The sequence below is a fragment of the Gambusia affinis genome, linkage group LG05 (assembly GCF_019740435.1).
Source record: "Gambusia affinis linkage group LG05, SWU_Gaff_1.0, whole genome shotgun sequence".
Lineage (NCBI taxonomy): Eukaryota > Metazoa > Chordata > Actinopteri > Cyprinodontiformes > Poeciliidae > Gambusia > Gambusia affinis.
Window position 1 is genome coordinate 20,833,056 of NC_057872.1, and position 23,216 is coordinate 20,856,271.

Below are 23,216 nucleotides of genomic sequence, written 5' to 3' on the forward strand. Positions count from 1 at the left end.
AAAAGAACCATTTAAATAAATCTTTAAAAGCTGCCAATTTCTATGACAATCATATTTAATTAAAAGAAAAAGAGAGAATTGAGTTATCCTTCACAAGAACCCTTTTAAAATGTATGTAATGTGATTATAAAGCGGGAAATGTGGGCTGACACACACCTTGTTGCTGCCAAAAATAAATGTTGAGAGCTGATCGTATGATACACAACAGGACAAAGCTGACTCCGAAAATCTGAAGAATTTTATTACTTCCTGCAAGAAAAAGAAAAATCAAGAACCAACTATGTTCATTCAAGATAAAAATTTTATTTCATTTTCTTAATTTCTTTCCGTTGTTAGTATCCATAGAACAAATAGCTAGTTGTAGCTCAGCCAGCTAAATATCATTACGTATAGTCATTTATTGATATTTCCAGTGACATTCTCATCAGTGTAGATAGAATAAGATGTGATGTCTAAGTCTGAGCTGATTAAAAAATCTAATTTAAAACACTTGTTTTGTAAAGATTAAAAAATAACAGAATTTTGTATACTTACCAATACATGAAAAATGGAATATAAATCTTGCATATTTCAACATGGTGTATATATATTCTCAAAAGCAATGGAAGATTAATAATTTTCAGAAAGAGTTCTGAAGGCTTTTTGTAGACTCGGGTGTTAAACAAGACGAACTCAGCTCACCAAGTTTATATATAAAACTTATTTTTCTTGAATAAATGTGTGATATTTGACTATTGTAGATCCAAGGAGACATCACATGGTTCATATCAACATTTCTGTTTTTGTTAACATCTGAGCTATGGATTATAATGACAGGTTCAAAAAGAGGAAAACAAAGGACAAAATAATGTAGTTCAGCAGAATGCTAAATGCTAAGAAATATTATTTTTCTCATTTGAATTATTACCAGAAAACTTGTTTTACTGGAAGCATTTAAGAAATGAAGTACATTTGTCAAATACATAATGTCACATATTCTCACACAATTCTGCTTGGATTAATGACAGGATTGATAAAACACAATAACGAGCAAATAAAAAAACATTGACAACTGTATGATTAATCATCACAAACACACACACACACATATATATATATATATATATATATATATATATATATATATATATATATATATATATATATATATATATATTACTTCTTAGATCAAGAGCCATACTTGAAAAACTCTCTATTTATTTTATAAAAGCGACAAGAATGTAAATAATTACAACATATAAAGAAAACAAAATATTCTGACCTCTAACCTCGTCCATCCTTCTGTTGACTGGTACATTCACATAGTTTCTTACTTCCATTCTTACTGCATTGACACTCTTACAGCCTAGGAAAGGTTCTGTCTTTGACTGCTCTAGCAGTTGAAGTCTCCCTGACATTAGTGTGGGGTCGTAAAAGTCATCATGTCTTATTTGGTGCTGCACAAAAATAACATTTTTGTCACCAGAAACAGGAAAATAAAAAAAAAAGACATAGAAATATATAGACAGGAAATAAGTAATAAGTTGACTGACAGGAAATTTACCAAACACCTCAAATGGTGACACATTTGCTCTTGGAAAATTAACCAGTAAGAGTACTTTTTTTTTTTTAAACCATTTAAATTGTGAATTTTATATAACAAACCTTAAAGGAGGGTGTCAGGTGGCTTGTGTCCAAAATGACACAAGGTCAAAAACATAGTAACTGGGGCAATAGAAAGGAAAAATAAGTTTTTGTAATAATGAGGATTTGGGCAGAGTTTGGTCTGTTCAGCCAACAATGACAGGAAGTAAATACAATATGTTTAAAACAAAAGTTTGGCAGGGTTGTTTAGAATTTCATGTTCCTATTGGATCTGTTTCACAGATCCAATAGAATTTTTCCATACAGGTTCCCATCGACCAAGACTTCATGCATGGAAGACTGTGATCGATGTAGACACAACTTTGGGAGAAGCTAGTCCAAAATTGTGGCTTTCGGGTATTTGGTCCACTGGAAACAGAGAAAACACAAATAAGTGGAATGAGTTTTCATAAGAAAACCAACGAATTGACATATTTTAAATGAGTGACTTGATGTGAATTATTGAATGTGTCATGATGAAGGTGTTCAGCGTTCAAGTCATAAACATGAAAGAGTCAATCTGTTAATTTTACTTATTTATTGAGTTTTTTCCATTAATCCAAATCTCAAAATCCATCTAACTTGTGTTAGCTTTAAATGCATTAAATCTGTCTCATTAAATCAGTCATATACAGAGTTTTAAAGCACAAAATGGAGAGAAATATTATGAAGGGCGCACACAGAGGAAGATTTTACCCTGATCTCAACAGTCTTCCATCTACCCCCATCAGATACCAAATTAAGGTATTATTCTGTATTTTTCCATACAGGCCGATCCAGATTTTTAACACTCCTCCAAGGAAAGGTCTCTGTTGGGAAGAATCATAGATAGAAAATCAAGTTATGATGTTTATGTAACACAGAAATATCAACCATAAATACTCAGAGTCACTGTTCAATTTATTGTGGGGAAATTTTCTTCAAAATGAACAACTGTATTCTAAAAAATACAGATCAACCGAACCAAGTAAGAAAACAAAATTAGTTTTAACTTCTGCATATTTTAAAAGGTAAAGAAGTACCTGTTCTGTTTCATCATTCAGCATCATGAGTTGAGCTCCTTTGCTCTCACAGTTTTGTTTGGCATACATCCAGGTGTTTGCCTCAGCAGAAAGCTGGTAGCAACTTGACATAAACCTCTGCCATCCTGGCGGACACCTTAGCTTATTGGCCTCCACTATGAAATCAATGACAAAATTAAGACAAAATAAGGTACTAAAGTGCTTTAACATTTTCATGCATTAATATGTAGTAAAAGTACAACATGAAAAACTGTGGGAAACAAATCAAGTAAATGTTGTTTTTTTTTTTGTAGTTTACAGATAAATATTTTTAAAACAGGTTCTAATTTAAGATGGTAGAAAATGTGTATTTTTTTTGAGAAAAAAAAATGCATGTCTGTTTTAAAAATGTTCAATAAAGGATCATTCACCTGTATTTATTATTGCCGGAAGTTCTGATATCAGTTTTTCTTTTTCCACTATTTTATCTTCCAGTTCTTTGTTTCTCCTTTCTAGTAAATCCTTCTCTTCTTGTAATTTCCATTTCTCTTGATACAGATTGCAGTTTTGCTGTTTTAGTTGCTTGTTCTCCTGGAGTAGCTCATTTTTCTCCTTTTCCAGTTCAAGTTTGTTTTGAACCAGTTCATTTTTACTTTTAGCCATCTCATCTTTTTGTTGTTTTAGTTGCTTACACCATTGGAAAAGTAGATTCTTCTCTAGTTTCAGTTTGTTTTTTTCTTCACTTAGTAGCTTCTTCTCCTGCAGATATTTTTTTGTTTCGTTTTCCAGTTTGTCTTTATTTTGAAGCAGTTCTCTTTTCTCATTGAAAAGCTGATCTTTTTCTTGTTCCAGTAGCTTGTTTGTCTCATTCAGACTGGCTTGATACCGATGTAGTTGTTTGTTCTTCTCAAGCAGCTCACTTTTCTCCTGAAATAGTTTGTCTATTTGTTTAAGATATTGCTCTGTCTCTGAATGAAGAGCTGGGACTTCTTCCAGCAAGGTGACATTGCATGCTGAGGCATTCATACTTTTTGAAATTCCAACTAGAAATGTAAAGAGAATAGATTTATTGGACTGTATCTGGTACAACTGAAGAAATGCTAAGATAATTTTGAAATTAACTGAACACAACTCTATTGTGTGCATTATGCTTCAAAAGGTTAAGACACTTTAACCTTTTCACATTCTGCCTAACAAAACCAAATTTCTTGTTTTATTATTATTGTTATTCTTATTGGCTTTTCATCTTTGCAGTCATCTCAGTTGTTCTACAGTCGTTAACCTTTTTATTATTATACTATTAATATACTATTGTTAATATCATTGTTACACATAATTGTTTTTTTTTTTCAACATTAACAGAATAGTCAAGTTTTGCTCAAATTAGTAATGGAGACACAGCTGCAGAGATACATAGAGGATCCACCCTCACATACAACACTGAAGACAATAAAACTGGTGGAAAACAGAGATGTGGAAAAGAACAACAGATCCTAACAGCAACTGGGGTGCCCAAAGTCGGTCCTGGAGGGCCGGCATCCTGCGTGTTTTAATTCTCTCCCTGGTGGTGGTAACAACCTTTTCAGCACGTCAATGTTCTTCTTAGGCCTCTAATGAGCCATCGTTGGATCCAGGTGTGTTAAACCAGGGAGAGAACTAAAACATGCAGGATGCCGGCCCTCCAGGACCAACTTTGGGCACCACTGATTAGAGGTCGCTGCTATGAAAAATATCAATGTATGATGTCAGGTGTCAGGTTAGAGTGTGTTCTGCTTCTTACCAGACTCATGCCAAAGGTAAACGTTGAAAGCTGATTGTGTGATGCACAACAGGACAAAGCAGACTCCAATCAGCTGGTAGACTTTTGCTCTTCCTATAAGAAAAACAAGAAGCAAAACATGTATTAGATTCATACATTTGATGAGAACTACAGTTGTACCTTTAGTTGTTTCTACATGTTAAGTTTTGGATAGTAGAGTTGACAGACTGAGCAGCCATAGATTAGCTGTGGGCTCAATTCAATAATTTTCTCTTAGCTGTGTTTGGAACTGGAGCCATATTAAACTAAAGAAAAAAAAATATTGAGTAAAACTCAAATACTGATTTGAGTTAAAGAAAGCATTCCTTCAGAATCTGACATTGTGTATATGTTATGCAGAAAAAATTCAAAGAAACAAATACACAATGATTAACATATGGTGTGATGAATCCTGTGTAGCTTGTTATATGATTGCAAGTCAAATGTCAAATTCTGCTGTATCCTGCATCACCTCAGAATTAGAAATTTTAATAAAAAATATTTAAGAAATTCTCACCTAAAGAACATCTCCGTCTCTCCATTGTTCTGTTGGATAGTGAATTCATGTATTCATTTGCCTCCATCGTCTGATGGTCTTGGCTCAGTGGTTAGAAGAAGTTCTGCCTGAGAGGTCTAGTGATGCCACTATCACTCACCCTTTTTTAAGCCAGCTGATTACAATACAGTGGGTTATATACTAGGTTATATATGGCCGATCTTAAAAATATATAACGGAAATAAAATGTGGTGACAGGGAATTCACCAAACACCTTAACCTTTCTTTAGAAACATGGAGGTAGGCTGTGTTTTCTATACAAGTAACTTTTTTAGGTTGAGGATGATTGAATAAGCAGAAAAATACTACATGTTTAACCTTTAGCTTTTGATTAAAAACACCTTTTTGATGATAAGTTGCAGGCTATTCTCAAAAGGAACCTGGGTATAATCTTAATTAGGAGAATTTTCCACAACTTTACTGCAAACAACGTTAGTGGTGAGTGTACTGTTTCATGGCAATGTAGAGATATAAAGTATATTCAATATATTCAACATCCTGTACCACACATGTGTGTGGTACAGGATGTCCCCTATGACTTCATGTCCTGTACTGCTGTTATTATGGGTTGCTTTATTTCCTATTATTAGTGGTGTAAAAGTCTTAGCAGTCTTAAACTCTCAATCTATTACAATTCAGTGCATCAAAAGTACATTAAGTAAAAACACTAAAAATATAGCCGACAGCCAAATGTACTTCATTAGGAGACAAAAAAACAAATATGCATAAGCTTTAAATACATTAAATCTTATATAGAAGGTAGTATTTGTAAAATTATAACTGTATCTGCCCTTCGTCATGTAAAATATTATTGCTGTATGATATTGTTGAGTTGTCAAGGCTTGGTGGAGTTGGGGATACACCAACTGGTTTTTGTAGATCTAATAAAACTCTGTGGTAGAGGCAAGCCATTTGGACATGTTGGTGTCAGATAGTGAAATGAAATAAGTGCTGGCATGTCATCATACAGAGCATGTAGTAATTTTTCACCCCTCGTTTTATAACGTTGCTCTCCTTTGTTTAACACAATAAACTTTATGATTTCAGTTTCTAAATCCCAAAATGGTCTGATTACACATGAAAGCTGCAGTCTTCCTCTTTTGTCATTATGCTGGGGACATGGAATGGACAAAAGCCTGGCCTCTGGGAGCCAGGTCCTGTCTTGTGAAGATTAGTTTTGTGTACCAGGAAGGTGAAAAAAGCTTTTGGTAAATTTCAGAATGAGGTATTGTCTCTTCTATCTCACAACACAAATTCAGGGATAGTGATTTTCTCTGCTGATTCTACACTATTGTTAATTTCATTGACTGAAACTATGACTTCCATGCACAAATCTGAGACAATCAAGCTAGAAGATGGCTTAAAATGAGGATATCAACAATTTAAGTGAGATTTAATAGTAGGAGGGAATCAGATTCCTATCATACCTCATTTTAGACATGGGAAGTTAAACTAAATTTGCTAAAAACTTGTGATTTCTCACATTAAGTTAATCACCCTTTCTATAATGTGTTTTGTTTGTAATAGGAACTGTTAATAAAATCTAAAACTTAAACAAATTATTTATTTGACAGTATCAGATTTCATTTTATTACATGTTACATTAAATTTACTGCAATTTTATGTAAATTATACAGAAACGAACAGATGAACAATACACAAAATGCAAAAATAATAATAATGTATTGTTCATTTATTTAATCAGTTACAAGTAAGTTGTTATTGTTGAGTTGAATTGATTTGAAGGTCATTTCCATGTGTTTCACTAATCAATGAAATGATCTATACCTGTTAAACCATCTCTGACCAGCTGGGGGACTGGTGCTCACATGAAGCATTGAAAGCCTCAGAGCTTCATGAAGGCCCATTTGGCAATCAGAACTGTCCTCCACATGCTGCTCTGATATTATGAAGATTTTCCTGTTGTATTTTTTAAAACAAAATTCTCTAACTGTGCTGTCGCCACCTTTCCCTGCGTGCTTAAATGTGTACCACACCCAGTAAGGCCTCTTCTCTGTATTCTTCAGTCAGAATAGTACTTACTGTTTAATGGAATCATTGACAAAATTTCTATAAAAGTCTACTGCATCAAGAGAAAAGTTTGCTTGATTTAGGTTATTCCTGCTATTCTGTTTTATTGTTAGCTTGCTATTTCTAAAGCTCAGCTGCATTAGCTTCATACCAATTATTATGGGTTTTATTGTTGTATATGTGTCTGCCTCTGTGCCATGGTTGTTCATAATAAAAATATTTTATTTTCAATGAGACATTTAACTAAATAAATATGTAACTGAAATTTGATTAGCATAGATATATAAATATTTAGGTTGGTTGAAGATGGGTTTCAAGGAAACAAAAATGCAAATTGAACTCAGGCAATTTAATTCTTATTATAATAAGACTGAATATATAAAATGGGAGACAGAAAATTGCTTAAGTATGTGTGGATGACTAGTTTGAAGTGTTCTTATTTGATGATCATTTTCTATATCAAGTTTCACTTCAAGTGTTTCTTCCCATGATTGCAAGCAATCACAAAACAAACATCTGAGGAAATTCATTAAAAAACATATTTATATACTTTATTCTCTCATTTTAGTTATTTATGGAGCAGCTAACTAAAATATGCTATTATAATTTAATCTGTTAAGAATTACATTAAATAAAAACCCAGTAGACAGCAAATGTATTTCAGCGAAGGCGACTTTCAAATAGAGCAGCAAAATGGAAACAGTAGCGATGTGAAGATAGAGCAGACTCTCTTTGATGGTCAGGATGAATGCAGGAGCTTCGCTCTGAGACAGCAGAGTTGCTCAACCTCCACCCACAAGCAGAAAGACCCAGTTCTACTCAAACACCTCACAGATGTGAAATCTATTTTTAACCTGTGCTTTTCAACCTGATGCTCATTTGATCTTTTGTGCATCCTCCCTGTGCAGAAAATGGTTGTCTTTACTGCTCCTACACTGCTGGTGTTGGTGACTTTGAGTCTGTTGTCTGCTGAAGAAACAGGTCAGTAAACAGTTTTGTTTACTTAATATATCTCTCACACTGTATTGCTATTCAAGACAATTAGTGTCCAAATTATAAGGCAAATAATCTAAATGTAGCTATGTTGAAAAAAGAATATACAGAGTTTTTCAAATAAAAATTTCAGGGAAAAAGTCACGTTTTAAATATCTTGCCTAAAAATTATCAGGAAACTTTGTTGCAAATAAATATTGAGAAAATCATCGATTCATACATTTATAGATCACATTAAATAACAAAATAGCTTGGATCACATGCTTTAGGAAGAGTATAGAAATTGTAGCACAATGAAATGAGATTAACAACATATTAAAAAGAGGTAAAACTGTTAATTGTATTTGACAAAATATACTCACTCCATAACTTTTTAAATCTTAATCATTTTTATAAGGACTTTCTTGATTTTGCATACAAGTTTAATTAATCTGTGTCCAAATGTCACTGCAAAACTAACAGGTAGGAATAAAGTGAAGCATAAACCAAGTAAGTCAAAAATTTTGCTCTACAAAAAAAGAACGTCACTAAACAAATAAGACAAATAAGCTTTTTGATGGTAAGCTGCAAGGTGAATTAAAAGGTGAATCTATAACCCCACTCTCAATTTGGTTCAGACAAAACCAAAAGCAATCATACCTAAATTATTTAAACCGTTAAGTATAATAATCATTCTTTATATTTTAGTAGCACACCATGAGCAGTTTGCATTTCCTGCTTTGAACATTTTGTGAATTTGCAGTCATAAGACTGATGAGTTTAATCCATTTTTCATGTTTGATCCACTTAAACTTTTAACAAAGATTTTTCTTGCTCAACACTTTCTAGACCCTATTTGTTGTGTTTTCAGCTTTTCATATTCTCTATAAATTACCAACCTTATGTGCTGTGAAGTTAGGAATTTAAAAAAAAATCAGAATTAGTTGGTTTCAGCGTGGTAAAAACATTTATTTCCTTAATAAAAATGAATTTGCCTAATCAACAGCATGTTCTATACAAATAAAACTGCTGTTTTCTTTATCTTTAACCAAAATCTTGTTTTTGGTTGGAGGAGTTGTGAAGTTTTAACTAAATTAGACCAAAAACTTGTGACCCAATTTGAACAAAATAATTGGGTGCAATAAACATTTCATCATCCGTTTAATTTATAACCCTATATTTTTAAGTGAAGTTTAAACATAAATTTTCAATATAAGTGCTTGATTATTTTGTTTGTAAGCTGATTATCGGTTTATCGGGTTTTGAAATGTTTTCGGCATCACATAAATTTTCCAACACTGTGAAAATGTTTTTTAAAACTTGTTCTTTAAGAGCTTTTATAAACTGAGAGCACACAAAGTAGGTAATGCCTCATGAAACTTCTGATATTTCTGCTTTTTATTAAAATAAAATTTTAATAAAAAATGGATTCGTAGTCATGGTGTCATAGTGAGGCTGAAGATGGAGCACACCGTAGGGCTTTGGCCATTGTGTCGGTACAGGAATCTCATTCCACATCTTCAGGTTTAGAATAATGAGCTTCAACTCTTGTTTTTGTAGTTGTCGCTATTAGATCAGCAGTTTTGCCAGAACAAGTCTTATTGTTCTGGTAAAGCTGAGTCCTGAGGGAACGGTCACTTAGTTCCTACGTAAACTCTGCTCTGCAGATTGTCTGGCAGAGCAGACAATCTGCTGACAATAAGCTCTGACAAGCTTATTGTCAGATAGACATAAGCTTACAGATGTCTATGCAGGTAGACCAAGCTTACAGATGTCTATCTGTAAGCTTTTGTCTATCTGTAAGCTTATTGTGGTAAGCTTACAGATAGACACTAACCCCCGTACTTTACTTTTCCAAAGGCAATAAACAGAACTCAATATGAGTCAAGTGCAAACCTTATAATTTGTGCTTTCTTTTCTCATGTTGCAGATTACTTGACGGTCCGTTACCCTCAAATGACCATCGAACCTCCAAGAGGATCCTCAGCCAAACTATCTTGTGAGGCAAATTATGACTTTGAAAAGTGTGGAGTGGTACATGTGGTGTGGCATAGGTTTCAAGAGAATACTGAAACAAGCAGTGAGCTGACTGATCCTGACCAGTACCTAACCACAGTCAACGAGACGATCAGTGATGACAAAAGTAGGCGCAGACAAGTTGTGACAGAGATTATGAGTGTGGCCAAAAGCGATAGTGGTCGATATCAGTGCAAAGCTTCATGTGAGACTGGAGAGCAAGCAATGGGACATTTCATTACCATCAAGGTCAAAAGTAGGTGTATCAGAAAATCATTGTTCTTAATTAGATCAAGATAACTGGCTAAAAGAGTTTAAATCATTACTGTTGATCTGAAATAAGACACTACACTTTCTATCCAGTCTAACGCCTTGTTTTGCTCTCCGTTATATTTTCTTGCAGGTAGACCATATTCCTGAGCTGCTTCTTTTCCAAAATGACAAGATAAAATGATCATGAGTCAAAGTATACTCCTCCGAAACATAATCTTTTGTCTTAAGTTATCCAATTAGATCAAACTATGTTTCTGTGCAGATTAACCTTTTTTCTGTTGTACTCCATGACTGTTTCTGTCAGTGTTATTTTATGAATCTTCCCAACCTTTAACATGCTTTTGTGTGTACGTGAAACCAGAAGTCATTAAAAACATTTGGTCAAAACAATCATGTTGAACTAAAGAAAGATACATTGTGTTTTATTGAAGAGCTCCAGTCATTTATGTGAAATTTATGCTTAAGTATTTGTGATTGTTTTCTATTGCAAAGCAAATAAAATATGCTTGTTGGTCAGTTTTCTGAGATTTTTTGACAGTTGCGTGGTTACAGTCTTTGACTCACTCCTGGTTGCCGGTATATAAGGAAAGTAAGTACTTACAGACTGAGCACAAGTCTGTGGAGTGGAAGAAAAATCAAGCAATTTTTTTTTTTTTTAGGAATTTTAAACGAAAACAGTAACATGCAATAATATATCTTATAACCAAATCTCAGTCCTGTCCGACCTGGTTGGGAAAATCCTTCTGGGTGGGATTGTCAGGTTTCTGTAGACTGAAAAACATCTCACTAATTAAAATTTTAAAAAGTCAACTTATCCCCATAGAAACACTTGAGATGTTTTCATTAAAAAATAGATCTAATTATTCCACTGAATAACTCCATCAATCATCAATATTTAAAGTTTTAAAGAATTTCCAAAATGAGCAAAATAAGATCAAATGATTACTTGGAAATGTATCAGCAGGGATAGTGTCAAGTTTTTTTTTTTTTGTCCATAACAAAAGGCACGGTCATGAGGATGCTGAATGTGTTGAATAAGATTTTAAAGGAAAGTGGACAAAAGTAGGTCATAACATCCTGTCTCCATGATATAAATACATGATTCAATAAAGAAAATGATTTCTCTAAGCCATTCTGCTCAATTAAATATTATTTAAGTGAGCGGAGGTTTGATAATCTTTGTAAGTCAGAAAATGGCTACAGGGAAATACAGTCAGGAAACTGAAACTGTGACAAACAGTACTGGATGAGAATCCAACATAATTGTGAATAAGAGAGCCTAAAATGGACCACTGTTACTCAAAAAAAATTTTAAAAACGCTGCAACATTTTAAAAACATTTTTATGAGTCAATCTATGCTGTTTGTCTTTGACAGTAGAGAAAATCTTTTTCAAAACAGAAATACGTTTTAAACTGTCTTCCCTTTCAGCACATTTAAAGTGCATTTACTGTAATTCTGCACTTCTTCCAAGAACATACCTGCGCATTTGGTATTCACACATTGTTCTCTCGTTTATTGAGCAATGCGATTGTGGAAGGCCTGTGAGGCAAACCACTAACAGGAAACTGCCTTGCCTGCTGGGTATTGCTGTTGAGTCCTTTTGAAAGTGTAATCCACAGAGATTATGCTATGTGTCCTTGCACTGAGCATGCAAACTGTTTTTAAAAGCTATTTTCAAAGTGTTAAGGAACTTTCAGAAATTAATATTTCAGACAAAATATGTTTGCAAAAACTGTGGTGGGTCATCTCCACAAAAGGTTCTGTGGTTTGAGTCAAGCATTTCAGGATGTGGATGCACATTGTACTTGTGAGTATGTTTTCTCATTTTCATCACAGAGACCAAAAAAGCAGCATATGTTTTTTGGTGTGAAGATAATTATAGATTTAGCTGATTAAAACTGATAAGAAACATGTCTGAAAGAATTCCCTGCAATGATTTTTACAGAAATCAGATTTTATAGTAGTTTCAAAATCTAAGTTTAAGGATGTAACATTTTATTTTTAATGCGTGGATGTAATCTCTGCATTTTAAATATCTCTTTTGTTATACTGTAGCTTGGTGTCTTTTTTGTTTTTCAAATAGCTGGTCACAGAAAAAAAGAGCATACATGCGTTTGGTGCTTCTGGAAACTTTGCAGTTGCTTTTCTCACCCTGGACAGGAAACCACATTATAATCCGGTTGAAAAACTGTTTCACAGGGACCCCACACTGCTTCTGCTGGGTGCTCTCTTATCATTAAAAACATTTATAAGCAGTTTAACTATTTTTTATCTTTTTGGATAATAAATTAAATTAAAAGAAATACAGTAAGACATTCTTGAAAATGTCTCAACATAGAAAACAGTTTGTGGATATTTTCGACCAAGGTATTTTGGCCAATAGTCTTTTCTTAGCTTTACTTTGCCGTGGAGGCTGATTAACATTAGCACACTCATCTGGTAAACATACAGTATGTACTATCAATACATAAACAAATGTTTCATAGTCTTCTGTCACTTTTTATTCTCACTCAAAAAAAAAATTATTGTGACATCTATATTTTTGGTTTATCAAAAAAATACATCAAGCTCTGATGAATGTCAAGGAACATGAAATTCAGCTGACTGTCTTGAGTTTATTTGATGTAGCCTGGACATCAAATAAACTCAATATATCTTTGAGTTTGTGACATCATTGTTATTTTAAAGAATTAATGACTATTTGAAAGGACCAAACTGAAACGACCCAATTAAGTTTTACAGGTCATCTTCAATGGATAAGAAGACAAAGATGGTTAAAAATATTTTTAAAAGGGTACAAACAAAAAAAGTATTTAAAAAAAAATCCTCACTTGGTTCTATATTGGGATGCTAATGAACAGAGAATTTTTGTTGTACAAAAAAATTAAATACCTCCTCGTTCAAAGAGCAAACATGGTAGGAAACCCAAGTCCCTTATTGCAGTTTCCAATTTCATCCAGTAGACATAAATTGTTTTACTGTCCACATTTCAATCTTCTTGTTTGCTCTCTTTGGAAGAATTGTGAGATAACAGTCCAGAACCTTGTTGGGAATGTGCTGGTTTGATAAACTTGCTCTGAAGGAAAACTCTGGGAACACAAAGCCCCTCTTTCTTATTGACTGTCTCTCTGAGGACATATTCATTAACCACAAACTGGAAGCCCGCGTCTTCAAACAGCTTAGCCAGGAACTCTGAAAAGAGTTAAGGAAAACAGATTGGGACTGTAAAAGAAATCGATCACAGAGGACTGCTTGTAATACGCCATATTTGAGAAACTACCATAGTTTAATGGATATGCATTCAAACACTACATATTCACATATGGGTAATGGAGAAAAAAAGAAGTAAGAAACTGTTAGTTACCATAATCACAATAATACAGGCAAAGTAGACATCAAAAGAAACAGCTGTGTATTTATTAAATTTACAAATAAGAAAAATAAGCACATTTTATGTCTCTTAATAGTCTGTGTTGAACAAAATACCTACATTGAACTTTACTGACCTTTAGAGAAGAAGTAGGATCTTGTTCCATCTTGACGGACGTAAAAGTTGTCCCCCAGCTTGCTGCCAGATTTAAACCGGAGCATAGCGTGATCATAGAGGCCGTAATCCCTGAACAGGACGACACCGCCAGGCTTCAGGACCTGAAAGTAAGATTCAGACTATATTAGGCAGGTCCATGTTGACTGCATGAAAGTTACCAAAAGCACACAGAGAGAATTCCACCAGAAAGTCAAATGATGTTTCCAAAAATGTTGGCATGCTGTATGCAAAGTATCAAAAATGTGCACTTAAATGAATGTTGTACAAACTATGCCTGGGACTTTAACTTGTTCATCTGAATGGATTAATAACAGAAAAAAATACAGGAAAAATATTGAACGCAATTAATCACACAGTGGAATGTAAACAGATGTGCCTTCTAACCCGGTGTTTAAAAAAGTCAAAGATTCAGAATTGAAAAACTTTGCTAACTGCTTCAAATATTGCCCTTGATAACAATGCTATTAATCATTATTAATTACTTACAAATCCAATATTCAATTAATTTCTCATCATGCCCCACCAACAGTACAAACGCAACATCTTAAACTAGAAAACCTATTTGTGTCACTATGAAACCCTCAGCACGTTTTGCTTGTCCATCTCTGTTTTTACCTTGCCAATGTTCTCTAAAGCCACCTTCATCTTATCAGGATGAATGGCCGACAGGACAAAGATGAGAGTAACAACGTCAACGCTGGTCTCTGGAACATTTTCCGTCAAATGGTCTTTTGTTAAATCACACTGGAATGCACAGCAGCGCTCGGGGCGGTACAGAGGATTTTTCTGTTTCAACAACACAAAAAAAGACACATATACAACCTTGCTAGATGGTTTTAAGTACTCTCAAGCACAAGCTTTCAAAACTAAACTGCACTCTACTGATCAGAGCTGCTGATTGTAATTAATTAAATTTTTTTGACATCAATAAGTCTGATTTCACTAAATCTTGAATCCTTTTTGTCACTTTTTAGTTGCTGTGCATTTAAAAAAGCAGCTAAACTGTTTAATGTAGAATTGGGCTTCTATACTTAATCAAAAGTAATTCAAAGATTCACAGGTTGAAATCTTACTTTGACAAATTCAACAGCCCGGGGTGAGAAATCACACGCATAAACAAAGATGTTGAGGTCTTCCTCTAGCAGAGGGAAGATGCAGTTTCCTACTCCACAGCCAGCCTCCAGCAGAACCAGCTTCTGGGACTCAAACTGAAAAAAGGTTTGAAAAAATACAGAATACTGTTAAATAACAATTCATTTAGTACATGCATGTGCTGAAGTAAGTTCAAATTATGCTCAATACAAAAACTTTGAGATAACTCCAAAAATCTAACTTTGACATTGCTGTGGAGCCAGTTGTTTCTACTGTTTCTTCAAAAATGTATTTATAGAAGTGGGGAATGTTATTATATAAATGTAAGTAACTAATAAATATCCAGAAAAACATTACAGGGACAGAAAAACTTATGTGGCTCACTTAAACGAGCCACACAACTTTTGGTCCCATCAGGTTTTCCTAGATATAAAGATTTCCTTCAAAAAGCCTTTCAAACATAAGAAACCTATCACTTAACATGCTGCTGCTTACCCTGGCATTGTGTTATACTACATTACTGAATGCTATCAAGCTGCCAAATTCCTGGTTTTACAGTAAGTCACATTTGCTTTTAATCAGTTGATCAAGTTCATTTGAGTACTTTTTGAGAATGATCTCGGTCTGCTAACCTCTCTACATGCTTGGAGCTCCTCAAACTCTCTGGTGGTCCAGTGTCTGTCTTTGAAGAAATTCGTCGTATTTCTTTTGTAAAACAAGTCCCAGTTTTTTTTAGCTTCTTTTTCAAGTTTCATCTGTTTGAAGTCGGACACCAGAGTCCGTTCGCTTCTCAGTCTGTCCAGCTCCTCCTGGGTTAAATGTCTGGCTGTGGAGGTTGTTGTTTGTCCGCATGGAAACGTTTCATCTTTGGATTCCAATTTTACGGTTTGTGTGAGGTCAACTTCGCACTTTTCAATTGCTGTAAGTGACATGATACATTAAAACTGATTGGATGCCTTGTCAACAGCTAACATCTATACATTTAAAACTAGAATATAATTTGCTAAACTTTTCCACCGTTCGACGCCATCTTGTTCGCTATTTTAACTCTACCGTGTGGAGTCAAAAATAATAATTCCTTGTCCATTTCAGTGGCACCACAGTCTGGACATAGATACAAATTCTCAGTAAACATTAAATAAAATATGAGATGACTTTACTAAATTATTACGTTGAGATTCATGTTTGTTCATTAAAATCTTACTTACAACCAATTTTCGGAAGTATTTTATAGTCGAACCAAAAGCGGAAGTGCGTTGTTGTTTTGCTAACAATAGCTCCCAATCCGCAGGCTAACTTTTTCTTTATTTGGATTCTCTGTTTAACCCAATTGAAGTAGCCAGATTTAACTCGGCCTTTCAGAGCATTTGACGCAAATGTAAGTTTTTAATAATTTCAAAGAAAGCCTCGACCATGAATGGGAGTACGAATCCGCTGCTGGATAAAGAGGAGCATGTTTTAAAGCTCGGAGAAAGCTTCGAGAAGAGGCCAAAATCTTCTTTTCACACCATCAGATGTGAGTGTTAGAGGCGCCGCTGTGTTTGTTTACAGTCACGATCAGAAGAGACGACTGAGCAGACTATTACTAAATAATTACAACAATATCATTGTTTTTGTTGCAAGTATCTTAAAATTCGATTGGGACAATATGAATATACTATAAATTCATTCCAAAATAGAACTTTAAAATATATGTAGAGTTTAACATTTTTAATTTTATATGAGTCAGAGGTTTAGTTAGTCATTGACAGTCAAATGTTAGCAAAGGGATAGATAGAATAGAAAAAGAGAGCACAATTACTAAACAATAAGACATTTGTAGACTTTATTATTCTGTATTCTACTTTTTTACACTAGGCATGTAGTAGATATGTTTACTTCTTTATCTACTCCCACAGATTTGGACATTTTGTCTGAAGAACCACAAACAAAGCCACAGACGTGATAATATTATTGGTAAAAACTACAATAATGATATCAGTTCCCATAGTTGCTCACTTTAATGTACTTCCAGCAATCTCTGTGACTTAATCTTAGGCCCACTCACCTGTATCAGGTGTGGGTTGCCACTATTACTTAGACCTGGAAACCTAAATTTTAATATTTATGAAATAAAAAAATTCCTCAATGTTTTTTTTTTGTTTTTTTTTTTTTTTTTTTAAATAGAACATTCAGGGATTTAGATTTTTATCATTTATAGAGGCATGGCTGACATGCCAAGATGGTGTTACAGTGGAGGGATGCAGAGATTATGACTTTTTTCAGATAGGAGTAAAAGATTTGATGCAGTCTCTTTTGTGATGCTGATTAAGTTTTGAACTTGATCAGCTTTGCAAGAAGGTTACAATGCAGAGGTAGGATGAAATGGAGGCTGATAATTTACTGCTCCTAAAGTAGGCAGGCGAAAAAACGTTTTATACATTATAATAACATTTTATGTATTGTTACACCCTTAAATTATAATTTGAAATAAAATTTAAAGACTTTAAAGTAACAGTAAACATTTCTTGCTCCCCTTAAGAAAAAAAATAATAATTTTGAGAACATTTTGTTGCCTCTTTTGTTGTAATTATGTATTTATTCAACCATTTTCTGAATGTTATAATCCTATGTAGCATTAACTTGTAAGTGGAATGAACTAGAAGCTACCTCAGCAGTCTGTAACCCAGTATTTGAAGCAAATCAATCAATCGTTATTAGCAGACTTCAGTTAATAAATACACAGAAAAATAAAGTATTAATTCATTAATTTATTTGAGATATATTTAAACATAAAAAAAGACCTCCAAAGTATTGTGGAGCAATTGAAACACAGTAACGCCATGCCGTTTGGCTTGTTTGGTTCTACACATACCACATTTAATGGGATAATGTTTAATTTTGTTTGTGACTCCAGTCAGTGCAAATATTGTTTCTGTTTCTGTTAACCAGCCTTACACATCATGAAAACAACCAGCTCATCTAAATAAGCACAATATTTTTAACTGACAGAATTTGGCATGAAAGCTTTAAGAGACACCAGTACATTAGTACCACAACCTAAAGATTATTATAAACATACATATTAAGAACTCACCAGATCCAGTAATTAATCCCTCAATTTCTTTTTCAGATGACTTCAAACCAGCATCTATTGACACTAGTTGTGAAGGAGAGCTGCAAGTTGGGAAAGGAGATGAAGTTACCATTACACTACCTCACATTCCAGTAAGACTCTCAGAGGAGGGTGACACAAAGTAACTTTTACAATGCCAGTTAGGCCATACTTGACAATCCCTAAAACTCCAATTTGACATATTGAGTGATGAGTAATATGTCAGTGGTTACAGTTTATCTGTTAATTATGTGGCAACTTTACTATATAAATAAGTAAAGTGTTTCTGATTTGGTTAAAATGGGAGCTAATGGTCAGTTGTTTCCTTATTGGTTGAAAAATAGTCATTGAGATCCATCCGTCTGTAACATATCTCTAAAATTACTTTTACTAATAAATATGTAGCTAGGGAAAATAAAAAATAACAGAAAGTTAAAATGAAACTTGTCTTTCAGGGCTCCACGCCTCCTATGACAGTATTTAAGGGAAACAAGCGACCATATCAGAAGGACTGTGTTCTCATCATTAACCATGACACGGGTGAATTTGTCCTGGAGAAGCTCAGCAGCAGCATCCAGGTGAAGAAAACAAGGTGAGGGGAAAATGCTTTAGACTTGAAGACAAACTGAACAGTTTTTCACGAAACAATCTAAAAGGTCTAATATTAGGTATATGTGCTTTTTGTTTATGCTATAGGGCAGAGGGGAGCAGTAAGATCCAGGCCCGAATTGAGCAGCAGTCAGTTCGCTCCAGCCAGCCTAGCTCTCAGTTCCGGGCCCCAACCAAACCCGGAACTGGGATCAAAACCTCGCCCTCCCAAACTAAGGACAACCCGTCTCCTGAGCCGCAGCTCGATGACATCAAGAGAGGTGAGGTTCAGCTGTGCACATCCGAGTTACCAGAATGCTAAATATTGCCATGTCATAGCACAATCAAGTAACGAAGTTACCTTCATTTGTTATAAAAATGCTATATATATTAAATATAACTTAGAAGAAATTTGACTTTGTAATTTAACATTTGACATTGAGCGGCAGCTTGGAAACTGCCGCTCAGAGGCAGTGCTAGGTTAATACTGGTGTTTTACACAACTGATTGGTTGCCATGGAGATTAAATGATTTCTCCAACATATATGAAAGAATCAACTAAACACTCCAGGTAGGTTTTCGATGTGATGTGAAGTTCAGAAAAGGTAAATTTACATAATAGTGCTCCTTTAAGGGGCTAAAGATGAGCATTAGAAGGTCTGACTTGGATCAGTTTGAAGAGGGAGGAAACTCTGAGCACGCCAATTCCATTCCGACAGAGCTGAGAGCGGAGGTGGAGGTTATAGAGCAGATGAGCAGCAGCGGCAGCAGCAGCTCCTCGGACTCAGCCAGCGCCTCGGGGAGCGGCGACGACAGCAGCAGCAGTGACGGCGAGAATGACGCACCGCGGCCGCTCAGCCAGACCTCCCCCAGCCGCCTCCCTGTGGTCAACGGAGGAGTCGACCGGCAGCAGGGCAACAACCAGCTCATGAACACACTCCGTGAGTTTCTGATTACCGTTAGCTTTGAAGTGTCTCCAGGAAACAGTTTCTCATCTGTTTTCTCTGCAGGAAACGATCTTCAGCTCAGCGAGTCGGGCAGCGACAGCGACGATGACTGAACTCTCTGGGTCAGCCTCTACTCCTTCACACTCCTCCTCACCTTCCTCTTTTCTGCCTGATTCATTTGTTTCTTTGCTGTGATATCTGACTCCATCCTTATGTTGTAGTATAACTGTTTATAAGTTTTATTTTAGTATTTCCTTAGATGGCCACCCAGACACATTAGGAGTTTATTTTTATTAGATGTATATTTTGTTTTGGAAGAGTTTTACTTGAGAGTGACAGAAGATTATATCTAGAGCATTCATGCATATTTTAAGTACTAAAAGAAGCTAGTTTTATCACCCAAATACTTCTATTTTTATTATTAAGTTTTGTTTTTATATTAAAATTAGCAAGATAAAGATTTCAGTCGGAACCACCCTCATGTTCCTCCCCGTATGTCAGACAAAGCTGTGGACATCCTCTCTTTATGTTATTGTTATTAGCACTTCTTTCGGCACTAATCAAACTTACATTCATATGCATTTTCTTTCTTTAAATACTAAAAGATTATCTGCAAAAAGTGTATAAATAACCTTTTAGTTATTTCACATTTGATTCTTTGGTGGCTATTTGGCTCTACAGAAAACAAGAGAAAATGAATTTTACCTGCCCTATTTTTTAAAAAGAGATTCTAATGACTTTTCATTAATAATATAGAAAGCGAGGATGTTTACAGTTGGTATAAAAGTAAAAACAAGTTCCTTATTATAATAGAGGAACAACATCTTGGATGATGTTCTTTTCCCCCGCCACTAGATGGCAGATGAGATTCAATAGTAAAACAGAAACCTAGTCAATGAAAGACGTGCATTGAGTGGGTTTATTTGTAACACCAAAAAACGGGTTCTTCCAGACTTGGTTTGGTTTCTCTGGAAGATAATGTTGTGATTTGTTTGTGTTGGACCTTCGTTTACCCTAACTGTTACTCATTGTGTTCATCTTTCTCTGAAATAGCAACAGATGTAGATTAGAAAATGAATAAAGTCAACCATTGTGTATTTGAAACTGGATAACCCAAAAAAAAATCAAAGAGAAAAAGGTTACAGTTTTCAGTTTTGTTGCAGCTCTTTTATTGATTGCAGAGTGTTACTGAGCCATGTGTGTGTGTGTGTGTGTGTGTGTACTGTGTCTACCCTACAGCTTAGACACATGTCCATGTTCTCATTAATGTTTGATTTTTATGTTATTTTTGCTCTTAATGTCAGGAACTTGAAGCATCATCTCTGTGTTTCAGAGATTTGACATTATTATTCAGCCCTCCCGAGCCAATTATTGAGGCAGTTATTTAAAACTAAATAAAGGCTCTACATTATAGGAGACTTGGAACCAAAAAAAGTTTATAAGACAACTTTTATTTGTTTCAGACACGTGTTGTTGGTTTGACCTAGAAATATACCAGGCCACAGGACCTTTAGATGCTTTACAGAATTTTAGTTTAGTATAAAAAGTAAATGTGTTATACTCCGAAAATGCCAAAGAATAGAACTCGCCTAGAGAAAGACATTCAGGATTGTTGATTGTGTTCAGTTTATAGTTTTACAGTCTTTCTGTGCAAACAGCATAATTGGTTAGTTTGGGGGGGGTTTAACCAACAAAGTAACCTCCTAGTTACTCCTAATTTTTGCAGGGTTTTTTTTGCAAAAACTGCAAACATTTTTGTTTGGTATTATTATTTAGAGTTACTAATGAAGAAGAGTCACAGTATTAAAATAACTAGGCCTAAACATAAAATAGTTTTTGTAAAAGATGTCCTAGAGAAAATAACTATTATTATTGCAGAGTGTCTCATAATTACATTTGGGAATTTGTAAAAAGTTTTAGATCACATTTAAAATTACTTTGCATACAAAATAGACTATTTTACTCTTGTCAAAAACTGATTTTATTCTTTTCTTGATGAACACAATGAATGCTCCATTGCTCCAGTTCTGACCTGTATTATTGCGAGCAATACAGCATCCAGACATGCGCTCCCGGCCTGTAACCAGCAGACTAGAGAAGTACAGCTAACAGAAGTTTGAGTGAATATACTTTTACATAATTAAGGTTCATAATGTCAGATTTTATCACTCTCTTTTTTTTTTTACTGTTTCATGAAACAGTTTATCTACATCAGTTGCAGAATCATTACAAATGCATGCTGTAGCAGTAAATAATAAATTAGGATCTTCCTTTTTATTTAAAAGAAGCTGGAAAGTGTGTCTTGCTAGAGGTGATCATAAATTTCATAATCATAAATATGTTGAGCTCATTCTAGTTGTGAGCTGGAAAATGAGAGGCTTAGCTATTTGTTTTGGTGCTCAGTACTATACGCAATACAAGCCTATAACTATATGTTTCTCTCCATTTTATGCATGAAAACACAAAAGGAACATGTTTACAGCTCTATGCAGAATGTAGACTGGAAATAATGACTTCCAGGTTAAACGGACATTCTTCCGTTTTCCACCACGGACTTAAAAAATCCAACTTTGGATGCAAAAAAGAATGCAAATAATCTACCTGGCTAAATTAACTAAACAAACTAGATTGTCAACTTTCTAATATCCAAGGAAATGTTAGTGTTGCTTAGTTTATTTTTAGGCATCTGATAAATGAATAAGGCTCAATTGTTGATTTAATAAACTCCAAAAAGAAACTAACACATTTTTTTTATTTTGTTTTCCATAGAAACTGTAAAAGTCTTGCAAAAGTGTGCAGTTGTTTTACTTACTGTGTTGTATTTGTTATTTTAGCTTTGTGTGTCTTAGAAATGTGTTTATGTGAAATTTGGATTGTATTAAGTTTGCAATTTTCAGTAAAATAGTTTCCCACATTGACGGCGAAGAATTCAGTTTGTACTTTGTGTCAGTACATGTACTGATGTATTTCCCCCACTTACAAGTTTCTTCTGTTTCTTTTTTTTTGTCACACTGAAATCATAAAACACACTTTAAGACACAATCATAACCTGAGCAAATGCAAAAAGCTATTTTTATATCAGTTTGATATAATTTATTACAGGAAATATTATTCAAACCAGTGTGGCCCTGCGGAAAAAAGTAATTGTCCTCCCTAATAAATCATGAATTAACTTTGATTAACCACATTATTTGGAAGGCTGAGTGTAATTTTACTAGCCTCATCCAGGCCTGATTACTCTCAGATGTGTAGAACAAAGAAATCACTTAAGCAGCACCTGTCTGACAACATGAAGTAGGCTAAAAGAAAGAAGTAGATGACAAATAGTTAATGAAATCAGTCAGGAAAAAGTTACCAAGCAATTTCTAAGGATTTAGCACTCCCGTTAGCCACGGTGGAAATCATTTTACATATATGGAAAAAACAAAACAAAAAAAAAACATGGAACAATGTTGAACCTTCCCAGAAGAGACCAGCAAACTCAAACTACTCCGAGAGAGCTTCAGTGTCTGATCTAGGAAGTCTCAAAAGAACCCAGAACATCTGAAGCTCTGCATCAATCAGAGAAGTCAAAATTAAAAACCACTGCTGAGATAAAAGGTTCACATGTTCAAAAAACATCTTGATGATCTGCTAAATGTTTTGGGAAAAAAATGGTATTGACTGATGTTTAGGA

The 23,216-nt window shown here is 34.5% G+C and overlaps 3 protein-coding genes across 4 annotated transcripts; 1 reads left to right on the plus strand and 2 right to left on the minus strand.

The window, feature by feature from the left end:
- Positions 1-1,838: 1,838 nt before the first annotated feature.
- On the minus strand, positions 1,839-5,068 carry LOC122831119 (C-type lectin domain family 4 member G-like). The gene is made up of 6 exons (XM_044117071.1): positions 4,940-5,068; positions 4,405-4,497; positions 3,056-3,667; positions 2,646-2,800; positions 2,320-2,432; positions 1,839-1,992 (listed from the first exon to the last, which is right to left on the minus strand). Exons 1-6 carry the CDS (start codon positions 5,004-5,006, stop codon positions 1,839-1,841), a joined length of 1,194 nt encoding a protein of 397 aa, XP_043973006.1. The 5' UTR covers positions 5,007-5,068.
- Positions 5,069-7,837: 2,769 nt separating this feature from the next.
- On the plus strand, positions 7,838-22,458 carry eaf1 (ELL associated factor 1). Of its 2 annotated transcripts, XM_044116079.1 has the most exons (8): positions 7,838-7,990; positions 9,912-10,253; positions 10,401-12,079; positions 18,024-18,118; positions 18,461-18,597; positions 18,702-18,874; positions 19,313-19,534; positions 19,604-22,458. In XM_044116079.1, the coding sequence occupies exons 3-8, from the start codon at positions 11,992-11,994 to the stop codon at positions 19,651-19,653; spliced, it is 765 nt and encodes a 254-aa protein (XP_043972014.1). In that variant the 5' UTR covers positions 7,838-7,990; positions 9,912-10,253; positions 10,401-11,991; the 3' UTR covers positions 19,654-22,458. The 2 variants fall into 2 exon arrangements, with proteins under 2 accessions (XP_043972014.1, XP_043972013.1); XM_044116078.1 differs by lacking the exons at positions 7,838-7,990; positions 9,912-10,253; positions 10,401-12,079 and adding an exon at positions 16,164-16,427.
- On the minus strand, positions 12,655-15,996 carry mettl6 (methyltransferase 6, methylcytidine). The gene is made up of 5 exons (XM_044116077.1): positions 15,544-15,996; positions 14,893-15,027; positions 14,435-14,605; positions 13,779-13,920; positions 12,655-13,464 (listed from the first exon to the last, which is right to left on the minus strand). Exons 1-5 carry the CDS (start codon positions 15,841-15,843, stop codon positions 13,262-13,264), a joined length of 951 nt encoding a protein of 316 aa, XP_043972012.1. The 5' UTR covers positions 15,844-15,996; the 3' UTR covers positions 12,655-13,261.
- Positions 22,459-23,216: the final 758 nt, after the last annotated feature.

Coding starts and splice junctions, on each gene's coding strand:
- LOC122831119 (XM_044117071.1), bottom strand. CDS start 5,006: ATGGAGGCAAATGAATACATGAATTCACTATCCAACAGAACAATGGAG. Junction 2,433..2,645: donor TGAATGATGAAACAGAACAG/GTACTTCTTTAC, acceptor TCTTCCCAACAG/AGACCTTTCCTTGGAGGAGT. Junction 1,993..2,319: donor GGAAGACTGTTGAGATCAGG/GTAAAATCTTCC, acceptor CTCTGTTTCCAG/TGGACCAAATACCCGAAAGC.
- mettl6 (XM_044116077.1), bottom strand. CDS start 15,843: ATGTCACTTACAGCAATTGAAAAGTGCGAAGTTGACCTCACACAAACC. Junction 13,921..14,434: donor CTTTAGAGAACATTGGCAAG/GTAAAAACAGAG, acceptor TCTTACTTTCAG/GTCCTGAAGCCTGGCGGTGT. Junction 13,465..13,778: donor ATCCTACTTCTTCTCTAAAG/GTCAGTAAAGTT, acceptor AACTCTTTTCAG/AGTTCCTGGCTAAGCTGTTT.
- eaf1 (XM_044116078.1), top strand. CDS start 16,325: ATGAATGGGAGTACGAATCCGCTGCTGGATAAAGAGGAGCATGTTTTA. Junction 16,428..18,023: donor TTCTTTTCACACCATCAGAT/GTGAGTGTTAGA, acceptor TTTCTTTTTCAG/ATGACTTCAAACCAGCATCT. Junction 19,535..19,603: donor CCAGCTCATGAACACACTCC/GTGAGTTTCTGA, acceptor TTTTCTCTGCAG/GAAACGATCTTCAGCTCAGC.